General features: G+C 36.2%; 1 protein-coding gene across 2 annotated transcripts; it reads left to right on the forward strand.

The window, feature by feature from the left end:
• Positions 1-12,100: 12,100 nt before the first annotated feature.
• Positions 12,101-13,465, forward strand: LOC138143481 (olfactory receptor 13D1-like). 2 transcript variants are annotated; one of them, XM_069064755.1, is made up of 2 exons: positions 12,101-13,011; positions 13,080-13,465. In XM_069064755.1, the coding sequence occupies exons 1-2, from the start codon at positions 12,101-12,103 to the stop codon at positions 13,150-13,152; spliced, it is 984 nt and encodes a 327-aa protein (XP_068920856.1). In that variant the 3' UTR covers positions 13,153-13,465. The 2 variants fall into 2 exon arrangements, with proteins under 2 accessions (XP_068920856.1, XP_068920860.1); XM_069064759.1 differs by having other exon boundaries at positions 12,101-13,160.
• Positions 13,466-14,310: the final 845 nt, after the last annotated feature.

A 14,310-nucleotide genomic window follows, 5' to 3' on the forward strand; every position in this document is an offset into this window, starting at 1 on the left:
TCTGTCTCTCTGTCTCTCTGTCTCTCTCTCTCTCTGTCTCTCTCTCTCTCTCTCTCTCTCTCTCTCTCTCTCTCTCTCTCTCTCTCTCTGTCTCTCTCTCTCTCTCTCTCTCTCTCTCTCTCTCTCTCTCTCTCTCTCTCTCTCTCTCTCTCTCTCTCTCTCTCTCTCTCTCTCTCTGTCTCTCTCTCTCTGTGTCTCTCTCTGTCTCTCCTCTGTCTGTCTGTCTGTCTGTCTCCCCTATCAACAAGACCACAGGGAATAAACAATATTTTCCCCTACCATGCATTAGATAAAAGCCTTATAGTTGACACAAAACTTCATTTTTCAATTGAAGGCATTTTTACAATTTCCGTATATGAACAGAAACATCAAAGAAACCCTCCAAATCAATAAAGTGCTTCTGCAATGTAAAAAACCTATGGTCTAAAATTATCTCCCAGAATCTCAAATTAATCAGTCAGTAAAGCAATTTGTAAGTATTTATTAAATGCCTGCTATGTTCCAAGCACTGACCTAAGTGCAGACAACATAAAGAAAGGCAAATGATGGTCCCTGTGCTCTAGGAGCTCACAGTCCAATGGATTTTTGAAGCATCAATGAAAGAGATGGAAGAGTAAACAATGGGGAAATTGAATTAGATAATCATAGTAAAATAGAGAAGTACTCTAAAGAAGTTTTTAAAACCACAAAATTAAATTAATGATTAGGAAAACAATTTAATGTCCAAAGTTTTCAAACAACTGGGGAAACCACAAAGAACAGATTCAATCATTAGACCAAAGACTAATCTATAATAAAAATTAAATTGAAGAGCAGATGATTGAAAGCTATGGTTCTAATGAGTAGGTAGATATTTGGATGCCTTCAGGTGGCCAAGAAGCTGCATCAATATGGACAGAAGTTACCAGAAAGGTGAGCTTGAGCTTTGCCTTACTACCTGCCAATCAAGTCCTACCTTTGTCACCTTTTAGGGAAAAACTAGACAAATCCACATGGGGGATGGTGGAAGGTGGAACCCTGGTAGATGCTGATCTTATCACAAAAGCAAACCACAACTATAAAGACATGAAGAAAAGACATTTGATAATTTACAATTATTCAAGATAAAACACTTGAAAGAATAGGTATTGAGAGTTTTTCATTAACATACTACATAGAATCTTAAGCCAAGAGTAAAAATAGCATACAACAGACAAAGATTATAACTATTCCTCTAAAAACAAGTACAAGGTAATGAGGTCCACTCTTACCACTGTTGTTTGATATAATAATTGAGGTTCTAGCAAAAAGACACAAAGATTATATTAATGGAATTAAAATTGGAAATGAAGAAATCAAAATTTGACTCTTTGTATATGACATGGTAAAATAGCTAGAAAATTTAGCCTTCTCAAAAAAGTAATGAAAACAATACTTGAATTCAGCGATTTTGGCAGGATACAAGATTAACAAGAATGTAATAGGCATTCTAATTTATCTGCATAAATGAGCAAGAAGATATCATAAAAAAGAAACCCTATTCATTATGTATGTATATATATAAAGTGAAAAATATTTTAAATTAACTAAATTAAGAATACATACAATCTGGATGACAGTTATAAAATGATAAAGATCAAAACAGAAAAGAAAACAGATGACTGCAAGCATAGTCAATGTTCATAAATAATGTTAATACAGAAAAAGTGATATTCCATAAACTATATTACATATTTAATGTTACCAATGAAAATGTCAATGGACTTCTAAGAGAATTATACAAAATCATGATGAATTTTTATGAAAAAACAAATACTAAAGAATATTAAGATACACACTGATGAGAAAATCTGAAGAAAAGGGTCTTATTTTCCTAAACATAAAAATGAAGCACAAAATGATTACTGCCACAACTATCTGGCACCCAGGAGAAAAACAAATATATTGATGGACCAAAATAAAGAAAAAGCATATCCAACTAAATATAAAGGAAAGATGTATTTGAAAAACTTATAGAGGGGCAGCCAGGTGGCACAGTAAGAGCACTGGCCCCAACGTCGGGAGACCCGGGATTGGTTCTGGCCTCAGATACTTGGCACCCACACAAAATAACTGGCCGTGTAACCTTGAGCAAGTTACTTAACCCCAATTGCTTGAAAAAAGGGAAAAAAAGAAAAACTTATAGAAAATTTAAAATGATGAAAATGCATTCTCTAACAAATGGACATGGAAGATTAGTTGACAATATGGAATGAATACAAGCAAATATTCCCCAGTGAATTACAATCAGATGAGAAATTTAAATTTAAGTACAGGTATATAGAAGTTGAAAGAAAATGGAGTAAAGTATTTGCTCAATTGCAAAAAATAATTTTATTCAACAAATGGAATAAATTATTACTGATGAAGTTGATATGACTTTTAAAAATCTTACCACGTAATATACTGAACAAAGAGTCGGAGGAAATTTTATGACAACTATGACAGATCAGAACATGGCATTTAAAAGATGTAAGGAATGCTTTAAAAATAACTATGGTGGGGCGTCTAGGTGGTGCAATGAATAGAGCACCAGCCCTGGAGTCAGGAGGACCTGAGTTCAAATCCAGCCTCAGACACTTAACACCAGCTGTGTGGGGTCACTGGGGCAAGTCACTTAACCCCAATTGCCCTGCCCTCCCCCCTCCAAAAAATAAATAACTATGGTGATTACTAGTCTAAACTTGATAAATAGTGGAAGAACAGATGAATTTTATAAGAAAAATAAAAATTGTTAATATTCATTTGAAAATTGTTTTACCTAACAATCAGAGATACAAATTCAGATAGTTTGGACAGCATACCTATCAAAACAACAAAGTAATAATAATTTAAACCAAGGAAATTAAATGCAGAAATGATTACAGATGACCAGTTATACATGTTTATTACTCATAAAAATTCAAGCTTGTAGACTCTTTTTTAAAGCAATCTGACAGTACTAAGAAAAAAATACAAAAATAGTCACATTCTTTGACCTGATAATTCAATATTGGGAATATATACTGAAAGTTTTATCAAAATTTTTAAAAGGGCTATATGTTGGGGTGGCCAGGTGGCCCAGTGAGTAAGAGCACTGGCCCCGGAGTCAAGAGACCCAGAATCAGTTCCAGCCTCAGATACTTAACACCCACACAAAATAACTGGCTGTGTAACCTTGAGCAAGTTACTTAACCCCAATTGCTTTAAAAAAAAAAGGGGGGGGAGCTATATGTTTAAAGATTTTCAGAGAAGTAATTGGAGACTAGAAACAACCTAAATGTCCAAAAATAGGAGACTAGATAAATCATTTGTGGTTTAGTCATGTAATAAAATACTATAACACAATTAAGACAAGTATGAGGAATAGAAAGAAATGTGTAAAGATTTTTATGAAGTAATGCAAAGAGAAACAAACAAAAGAATGAAGACAGTAAATATGGACACAAAAAAAGGAAAAGGGAATGAGAAGCAATGGAAAAAGAAAGAATCCTGAGGACAGGTTTATAACAACAAATATTTTTATAAAAATTTATGGATTGTAATTGATATAGTTACTAAGAAATTTTATTTGATGGTGTTCATACAGTTTTAAGTTTTTAACAAACAATTTAATTTACTTTTTAATGAGCAAAACCATAGAATTGAGAGTTAGTGAGATGACCCATATGTCTAACAATAATACTAATAGCAATACTAATTATAGGTAGCCTTTCTATAGCACTTCAGTATTTGCAAAGCTATATGTGTGCATTTGTGTGTTTATATATGCTTTTGTGTGTGTGTGTGTGTGTGTGTAATTTCATTTGATCCTCAACAATACTGAAGGTAGATGCTATTATTATTCCCATCTTACAAATGAGGAAATTGAGGCAGACAGAGGTTGTGTGACTTGTGAAGGGTAACACAGCTAGTAAATTTCTGAGTCAAGATTTAAACTCAGTTGTTCCTGACTCCAGGCCCAGAACTCTATGAACTTCATCCTTTTACTGTGTGGGGTGAGAGCTCAGGAAGCCACTGTTGCCTATTTAGTCGCCCCCAAGGCCTGCTGCTGACTTACCCTCCCACTACCAGCTGCCTTGCCCAGGGCCACAGGCCATTGATGCTAGCTTGCTGAAGCAGACCTCCTGCTACCTTACCAACACTGTCTGACCTGGGCTGTACTCTATTCTCGCCCCAGTGTTACAGACCTTTTCTTCTGACCTTTTAAGTTGCCTTAGGTGGGAAAAAAAATTTCACCCCGTCCTTTTGTGGTCTGTGCTGCTCCGTAATTAATTTTGAAGAATTATTTAAATTTATTTAGAGGGGAATTTAGAAAGTACTCAAGTGAGTGTCTGTCTTTTCTCCACCATTTTGGCTCTGCCCCCTTCATTCTTCTTTTTTTTTTTTTTTTGCCTTTTGGAGGGCAACTGGGGTTAAGTAACTTGCCCAAGGTTACACAGCTAGTTTTTTTTTCTTTGTATGTGTGTGGGTGTTAAGTGTCTGAGGCTGGAACCGAACTCGGGTCCTCCTGACTCTGGGGCCAGCACTTTACTAGCTGCACCACCTAGCTGCCCCATGCCCCCTTCATTCTTAATCTTAGTGCCTTCCTTATGAAGATGGATAGATAGATAGATAGATAGATAGATAGATAGATAGATAGATAGATAGATAGATAGATAGACAGACAGACAGAGAGATAGTCTTGTATAAATAACTTGTTTATACATAGTTGTCTGTATGTTGTATACTCCATAAAACCAAGCTCCTTGATAGGAAGAACTTTTTTTTCTTTCTCTGTAAACCTAGCATTTAGCATACTGTCTGGCACATAGCAGGTTTAAAATCTTTGTTGAATTGTACAGAGTAATAGCCACATTGTGCGATGACTGACTTTGGTAGACTTAGCTCTTCTAAGCAATGCAAGGATCTAAGACAAATCCAAAAGATTCACAATGGAAAATGCTCTCAATATCCAGAGAAAGAACTTTGGAGTCTGAATATAGATGGAAACATTCTATTTGCTCTCCTCTTTTGTTGTTTTGCCTTGTTTCTTCTTTCTTGTGATTTCTTCCATTAGTTCTAGTTCTTCTTTATGTCATGACTAATATAAACATATTTTTAATATGAATGTATAAGTAGAGCCCATATCAGATTGCATACTGTCTTAAGGAGGAGAGAGGAAAGGGAGGGAGAAAATTTAAAACTCAAAATTTTATGGAAGTGAATATTGAAAATTAAAATTAAATAAACATTTTTAAAAAGATTATACAAATTATGTATTTTAAAAATGCTAGTTAACTGACACAAAAAACTATAGACTCATCTCTCTTATAGGTGTAGATACAAATATTGTAGAATGGACTGGAAGTGTCACTTAGACAACACCACAGAAATTGGTGCACATGTCCAAGTGTGTGTGGAGAGGAAGGAGAATTGGGGAATAGAATATCATGAAATAGATGAAAAGTTTGATCCACAGTTTTCAACAGTTGTCAATATCCAGGAATGTCAGAGAAATATAGAAATCTGGCCTGAATCATGCAAATAGGGGTTAAGTGACTTTCTCAGGGCCACACTTGTCTGAGGACAGATTTGAAATCAGGAAGATGAGTCTTCTCAATGCTAAGAGGCCTGGCACTCTTTGTACTATGACATCACCTAGCTGCCTGAATCATGTAGATAACTGTATCACTCATGCAATGTTTGACCAGGCAGAGAGAAACTTGATTCTTCCTGAATTGCCTTGTTTATTATGCCATTTCTTGTACTTATTAATGTTGTTATAATTAGGTTGTTAGTATTTTATCCCTCAAGCATCACAAAGTTGTTAACTTCCACACAGTTCTTTCATACCAGTTTAAATTACTTCAGGGAATACAGAGAGTCCCTAAAAACCCTGGGGCGGGATTGTGGTGGGAAGGGTATTAAATTGGCATCTGTAGCTAATGCTTGATCCTTTGGAAATTTCCAGCGACTGCAGGTTGTAACATACATTTACAGTAGATCTGGAAATGTATTGACAAGCTATTGTCATAAGGATAGTAAAAGTGGTGGCATCTTATGGATTCTGCCAATGTTTTGCAGTATCTCTAAATTGTAAAAATCTGACTCTCTTCATATATCATAGAAACAACTTAGAAGAAAAGGGAAGTTGTAAACTGCCTTCAGTAAAAGTAATTTTGGCCTCACATACAACAGGGATATATATTAGAGACACAACTATGCATTTGGTGGTATCTAAAACCACCATAAATTTCTGGAAATGTGCTTAAAATAACTTATTTGTTCAGAATGCTGGAGAAACATCAGCTAAGTGACCTGGCATAAACAAAAGAGGCTTGGATCTCACTCTGAGAGGTAAATGAAAATGGTTAGAAAGACCCTAGGAAGGGTGATTTTCAGAGATGAAAAAGGAAATGGGAATTGGCAATGCAACTTGGGAAAGAAATGTTGAATGGAAAAGAAATGTAAGATGCATAGGACCAGATAAGGAATCCTATCAAGGAAGGTCATAGTTTTAAGGAAAGAAAATGCAAATTGAACAGGAAACTTGAAGATGTATTTTGTTGAAAAGATGAGGACATATTTCTGACAATTAGACTTTCCTGTGCATCTTGTTCATGAATGATTACAGTATCAGTTCAACTGTTATTGAATTCCATCTAGCATTTCTAGTAGGGGCACATCCCTGTATTTTCTCTGGTAATCAAGTGTCTCCTCTACAAAAATAGTCCATTGTGGCTCTTACATTCTATGTCCATTCTGCTGCTGTTAAACAAGTATTTATTAGGCTCTTTGTTCTAAAGTTCCTTTCACCCTGCCATTCTGTCTTTTGTGTTCTAAAGTACCTTGCAGCACTTATGTACCAAATTCTCTTTTCTTTTAACTCTGACATTCTATGTCCGAATTTCTAAGTTCCATTTTTGTTCTAAATTTTTTGTTCTAGAACTTGTTCTAGCCCTAATGTGAGACATCTTGGTGTTGTGGATAGAGTTAGCCTTGAAGCTAGGAAAACTTGAGCTCAAATCCCACCTCTGATCCATGCTGACTATATAACCTTGAGCAGGTCACAATCTCTTTGTAAATAACACAAACTTTTCATCTATTTCATGATATTCTATCCCCCAATTCTCCTTCCTCTCCACACACACTTGGACATGTGCACCAATGTCTGTGGTGTTGCGTAAGTGCCATTTCCAGTCCATTCTAGAATATTTGTATCTATACCTCTAGGAGAGGTGAGTCTATAGAATTACTCAGATGAGTCATCTGAGTAATTCTAAAAATGTGAGTTTAAGAGAAGATGAGATCTGCATTGGTAGAGGGTATTTCCACACTCAGGAATTCCTTATGCCAATGAAATCACAGGCCAAGTCCTCATCTCTATCTATCCCTAATATTCTATATTTTGATAATTCCAGGATTCAGTGCTACTAGATCCAAGACAGGAATAGCTAAACTAGCTACCAGTGCAAATTTTAGCAAGAAACCGATTCTCCCACCCTCGTTTTTCTATTCTTAAATGTTTTCAAGAAAGTTTTCAGAAGTAAATAAGTTGGAAAAAAAAAAAACTGTGGGCAATGCGGGATTACTTGGTGAGTAAGGGATCATGAGACCTAATTTAAAGAGTTCTAAGTGAGGTTATCTTCCCCAACTTGATGGAAGGAGTGACCTGTGAAGGAAGCTGTCACAACCAAGGGGGCTGCTCTTGAGAAGCACAGTGTTTGAGATGTCTTTATTGGCCTTGCAACAAGTTAAAGTAGATGAGGCCCTAGCACAAAAGGAGGAAACAGCAGGGAGGATCTCAGTGGATTCGTGGCAACAACAACCAAATTTCTTTTTATTTAAGCAATCAGGGTAAAGTAACTTGCTCAAGGTTACACGGCCAGGTGTTTCTGGGTGTGGTGCTCAGTGTCTGAGCCCGGGATTCGATCTCCAGGTCTTCTCAACACTGGAGCCGGTGCTCTTACTCGCTGTGCTACCTGGCGGCCCCAACAACAAACAAATTTCAAGAAGCTCAGGAGTGAGAGGTAGTGATAAACTGGAGGGAGCATTTCTAGAGCTTCAGGGAGAAGTAAAAGAGATCATTTTAATAGTATAATCACACAATACAAGACCAAGAACAAGGGAAAATTTCTTTCAGAATAGGGGATACATGAAGGTGTTTGTAGAAGGGAAAGACCAAGTGAAAAGGAAAAGATTAAAAGAGATGGAAAAAATCAACATAGTAAAGGAGGTGGTAGGAAAGGATCAGATCAAGAATACAGGCATTGGGCGGCTAGGTGGTGCAGTGAATAGAGCACCCACCCTGGAGTCAGGAGGACCCAAGTTCAAATCAGACCTCAAGCACTTAACTCTTACTAATCGTGTGACCTGGGCAAGTCACTTAACCCCAATCGCCCCTGCCTTCCCTCCTCTGAAAAGGAAAAAAAAAGAGAATACAAGCATTAATAGTCAGTCTTGGAAAACACAATTCTTCCTCAGAGATAAAAAGAAAGGTGAGAATATGGAGAAATTTTAAAGATGTGATGAGGGAAATTTAGAGAATACAGTTGGCAAGATCTCCTGATTCTGATCTTCTTTAGATCAGAAATAGAAATTAATATATTTAAAACAACTATGCATAATTATTTTGAGATAAAATGCTAGCTAGGGCAGCTAGATGGTGCAGTGAATAGTGCACCAGGCTTGAGCCAGGAAGATCTGAGTTCAAATATGGCTTCAGACACTTATTAGCTTTGTGCCCTAGACAAGTCATTTAACTTCTGTTTGCCTCAGTTTCCTCAATTGTAAAATCAGGATAATAATAGCATTCATTTCCCAGGGTTGTTGTGAGGATCAAATGAAATAATATTTATAGAGTTGTTAACACAGTGTCTAGCATATAATGACCACTTAATAAATTCTTATTCCTTTTCTTCTGCTGATGGAGGGTCAGGTCTTCCCAGTATGCCCCTGCATCCCCTATCCTAGGGAGCTTGCTCCTCCCAAGCTGCTTAAACTTCGTCTCAGAGCAGACCCCAAAGTAGTGGTTAAGCTTGGGGAGGTCAGGGTGTGCCTGGAAAGTCCCTCTCCCTTCTCAGCTTCTTACCCTGAATCATAAAGCTAGTGGATCCTTCCCCTGGAAAGGTCAATTGTCCTCTTCCCCCAAGAAAAGTCAGATGTCAACAACTTGAGTGAAGAAGCACTGGGCTAAGATTTGGAAGACTTGAGTTCCTACATTCCTGTCCCTGCTTTGAAACAAATTCTGGCCCTCTCTTTCCCACTGCACAAAATGCAGGACTTGGACAAAATGGCTTCTCAGGTAACTTCCAGCTCTAACATGATACTTGAAGAAATCTTTCTGCCCATTTCCTCAAAGTATTAATCATGAGAATTACCACTCTAACCCATCATCCAGTAATAAGGTTTCTTGGATATCAATTGTGAGGAAATAATTTATCTTTGCATTTTGTTATGTGTGTACATATATGTATGTGTGTATATGCATAAACATATGTATAGATCTTATGAAGGGAGGGGATACCTGCCTATCTATACATATATGTACGCACATATACATGTATGCATCTATGTTCAACAATGCATGTGCATATACATGAAGCCTACATATATAGTATGCATATATGCATTGTATAAATGTAGATATGCATGTAGGTGTACATATACATATATTCCTTCCCTCCATCAGATCTGCAGTGGTGTGGAAAATTCCCAATGAGAAAATTTTTCTAGCAATGCAGTAAAACAGCAACTCTTCACCTTAGAGACAGAGATGGGAGTGGGGTGTGAGGAGAATTAGGAAGAGAAGAAAATGGAACGTGAAAAGAAGAGCTTAAGTGATTTGCTTATGACAGTATTTTCATTTAGTCATCCTTGATTCCAAGTTCAGTATGTTATCCAAACTGATAGTCTCTTAACTAGTATCTGTCTCTAAGCCTTGTCCCATCTCAATTGTTCACCAATACTACTGCCAACATACTTTTTTTGCTGCATTATTCTGATGCAGTCTCGTCTATACTCAGAAATCTTCAGTGAATCCCCATTGCCTATGAAACAAAACTCTAACTCTTGGGCAAGGTTATGCCTATTGTGCCAAGCTGTTAGCTTCCTTTATGATTCTCTCTTCCGTAGTTCTCATTCTTTTCCAATTTTTTCATCATGTTTTTGTTTCATTTATTTTTTAAACTTTTCTTAACTATTTCTGTAACACTTCACTTTTAGGAATTATGATTGAACTTGTTCTCATACTGTGTTTTTCTCTGAATTTTCTCTTTGCTTGCAGATGTTTTGGAATCATTCTCTTCTGGGTTTGTGTCTTAAGTGTTACCTCTCAGCAGAATAGCTTTTCGTGATGGGATTCTTTTTTTTCTCAAAATGTTTCTGTTTCTTGACTTTCCACTTTATATTAGGGCCAAGTATTGAAGGGCTCATCCTCACTTTTCCTTTTTAGGACATGGAGTGTTGTGTTTGTTCAGTATCTTAGAAATAGATTATGCTGTTGACCTGTGAGCAAAGATGAGCTTGGAAGACCCTCCCAATCTGGATCCAACCTATGTTTCCAGGCACTATACTATATTACTGCCAAAATGGATGATGCATTCTCCTCTCATTCTTACCCTGTCTTCTTCCATCTCCCTGCTTTTGTTCACCAAGTTCCCTAACCCAGGAATGAAACCCTCCTATACCTACCTATATTTAAAACCTCTTCCTTCCAGACCAATTTCTAGTGTAACTTCTTCCAAAAGCATTCATTCAAATCTCCTGAAAGTGGTTGTTCTCTTATTGAATTTTTCTTACTATTTTTTCTTGACCTTTATAATTACCACAATCTGCCTTATATTAGAGTTATTCAAGTACAAACACCTTACTCCCCTTACCTTAGGACTAAACATTCTGCTTTGCAACTTCTACCAATTATTCTTAGTTCTTCATTCTCTTTTTAAACAAAACAAGCCAAATCCCTCTTTCACATAACAGTCATTCATATTCCTCACCCACTATCATATGTGTCCTGCCTTCTTTCCATGTCTTGATGAGAAATATAATCAAATTAGCGATACCCCTCTTTCTAAAAAGAACATGATCTTCACTTATTGTAATCTAACCATTCCTATGGCTCCCCAAACTGAATCCTTTGCCTGGCCACCAATCACCTATAATGCTTTGTCTCCTTTACTGGAATGTAAATTTGTTGAGGGCAGGAATTCTCTCACTTTTGTAGTTATATCCTCACAACTAATACTAGATCAGATAGATAGATAGATGATAGATACATTAGATGCATCTAATAAATTATTTTTCATTTATACACATTTCTTTCCCTCTATATATGTAATTTTCAAATTTGATATACATACATGAACTATGCCTTCATTTAAGTCATTAATGAAGATACTGAGGGCAACATGGACTTGAAACATTTTAATAAACATAGTTTTCTAAATTGACATCATACCATTAAGAGCTACTTTTCACCCTTTCACTTAGATTAAATGTATGTCCAAGGGACAGGTCATAGGAAGGTATGCAGGCAAAATTGGATCAAAGGAAGGGTTTTACTGAATTTGTAAACTTGGTCAAGAAACCTTAAATACCTCCTGTTTGCCTGGGCCACACTTTTGAACTTCTGGGAGCAGAGTTAACTGTGGTTTCTCCCTCAATTTGATGATCTAAAATTGCTATTGCAAGGAATGTCAGAAGCTGATCTTGCTAAAAAAAATTGATTGGATAATAATAATAAAAGCTAACATTTATGTGGTACTTTTTCAACCCCTTTAAAGTCTTAAAATTAATAAGGAAACCAGGGAGCTTTTTTATTTGAATTATATCTCAATATTTTCCATATTAGAAATCAAAACTGATAAATTTATTAAATATTTATAAGCATCAATATCAGTTTTTTATTTAAGTTCAAATGCATGTTTTTCTCTCTTCCCATTTTTGGTCATGATTTGAATATCTGTATCCATCAATGGAAACCAAATAAAATGATTAATCCACATAAAAAAGAATATCACTAAGTATCTACAATATAAATATAAATCACTATTATTGTTCAATCCAATTGTTATGACCAGTGTCTTTCCATCATTCTCATAGGTGGCCATGATGAAATAACATGGACAAAGGGAATTACACACCTGTGACTGAATTTATCCTGATTGGGCTTTCTCAATACCCGGGCCTCCAGTCATTTCTTTATGTGATCTGCCTAGTGATGTACGTAGTGATCCTTCTGGGAAACAGCTTCCTTATTATCATTAGCATCCTGGATCGCCATCTTCATACCCCTATGTACTTTTTCCTTGGTAATCTCTCCTTCCTAGATATCTGTTACACATCTGCCTCTGTTCCCCAAATTCTGGTTAATTTTATGTCTGAGACAAAATCCATTTCCTTCACCAGGTGTGCACTTCAGATGTTTATGTCCCTTGGATTGGGGTCCACAGAGTGTCTGCTACTAGCAGTGATGGCCTATGACAGATACATAGCCATCTGCAGTCCCCTAAGATACACCATCATCATGAATAAGGAACTCTGTGTGCAAATGGCCTCCTGGACTTGGATTATAGGGTGTCTGAACTCCCTGGTACAAACTACACTTGCCATGATCATGCCATTCTGTGGGAATATCATTGACCACATTACCTGTGAGATTCTGGCCCTTCTTAAGCTTATTTGTGTAGACATTTCCCTGAATGTATTTATTATGACAATAGCAAGTGTTGTTTTCTTAATCACTCCTCTGCTATTCATTTTCTTCTCATATGTTTTCATCCTCTCTACTATCCTGAGGATCAACTCAAGTGAGGGGAGGAAAAAAGCCTTTTCCACCTGCTCAGCCCATCTGACTGTAGTGATTTTGTTCTACGGGTCTGCCCTTTTCATGTATATGAAGCCCAAGTCCAAGGAATCAAAGACTTCTGATGAGATCATTTCACTGTCCTATGGAGTTATTACTCCAATGCTGAACCCCATCATCTACAGCCTGAGGAACAAGGAGGTAAAAGGAGCTGTGGAGAAAATTCTATTGAGAAATCTATTCTTAAGAAAAATATGAAAGAGTCTGAGGTTTTCAGTTTCCCTCTTTTGTAGAGGGGACTTATTCCTTTGTATCCAGCAGTAGCACTGCTTTTCCTTGAAATATGTATGAGTGTGACTATAAAGTAAAATGTGTAATGTTCACTCCTTTATACACATGTAGCAAATATCTGAGGTACAGAATGTCTCAACTCATTCTGCTTCTGTACTGCCTTGGCAATTTTGCCACTCTGTAGCCTAGAGTTTATGGTTGTCTTTCATTAAAATAAGTCACATACATTCAAGCTGAATGAGCATGAGTTGAAGATGAAAAACTAAATTTCTTATTAAAGAATATCAAATTTAGAGGAATTATTAGAAACTATTTTTAAACACTTAAACTCAAATGCCATAAATCACTTTTGATTTAAGAAATGCAAATAAAAATAACTCTGAGGTACCTTATACCTATAAGATTGGCTAATGTTACAGAAAAGGAAAAGGATAAATGTTGGAGGGGATGTAGGAAAATTGGGACACTAATGCAGTGTTGGGAAAGTTGTGAATTGATCCGGCCATTTTGGAGAGCAATTTGTAACTATGCCCAAAGGGTTATCAAACTTTTATCCAGAAATACCACTACTAGGTCTGTATCCCAAAGAGATAAAAAAAAAACTGGAAAAGGACATATATGTAAAAAAAATTTATTGCAGCTCTTTTAGTGGTGACAAAGAATTGGAAATTGAAGGGATATATACATCAATTGGGGAATGACCGAACAACTTTGTGGTGCATGATTGTGATGAAATACTATGATGCTATAAGAAATTATGTACAAGATATTCTATGAAAACCTTGAAAAGGCTTACATGAACTGATACGGTGAGCATAGAACCAGGAGAACATCGTACACAGTAACAGAAATATTGTCCAAAGATCAACTGTGACCGACTTAGTTATTTTCAACAATCCAAGAAAATTCCAAAGAACTTATGATGAAAAATACTATACACATCCAGAGGAAGAACTGATGGTGTCTGAATGCAGACACTAAGTGAAAAAAAAGAACTAAATGATTTTTTTTTTCATTTTATTTATTTGGGGTTTTTTGTTTGTATCTTTTTCTCACAACATGACTAATGTGGAAATATTTTTGCATGACTTCACATGCACCTATATCAAATTGCTTACCATCTTGGAGGGGGAAGACAGGAGAGAATTTGAAACTCAGAATTTTTTAAAATGAATATTAAAATTGGTTATTTATATAATTGGGATTATATAACACAGGCTTCAGTAGTTCCTCCA

Source organism: Petaurus breviceps, unplaced genomic scaffold, assembly GCF_028583685.1.
Source record: "Petaurus breviceps papuanus isolate PSGF00001 unplaced genomic scaffold, PetGlider_PUasm1.0 138, whole genome shotgun sequence".
In the NCBI taxonomy this organism is placed as follows: Eukaryota; Metazoa; Chordata; class Mammalia; order Diprotodontia; family Petauridae; genus Petaurus; species Petaurus breviceps.

What these genes read in the sequence shown, in the direction of transcription:
- LOC138143481 (XM_069064755.1), top strand. Translation starts at nt 12,101, where the DNA reads ATGGACAAAGGGAATTACACACCTGTGACTGAATTTATCCTGATTGGG. An exon ending in GGAGCTGTGGAGAAAATTCT is followed by an intron (nt 13,012 to 13,079) that starts ATTGAGAAATCT and finishes TCTTTTGTAGAG; the next exon opens with GGGACTTATTCCTTTGTATC.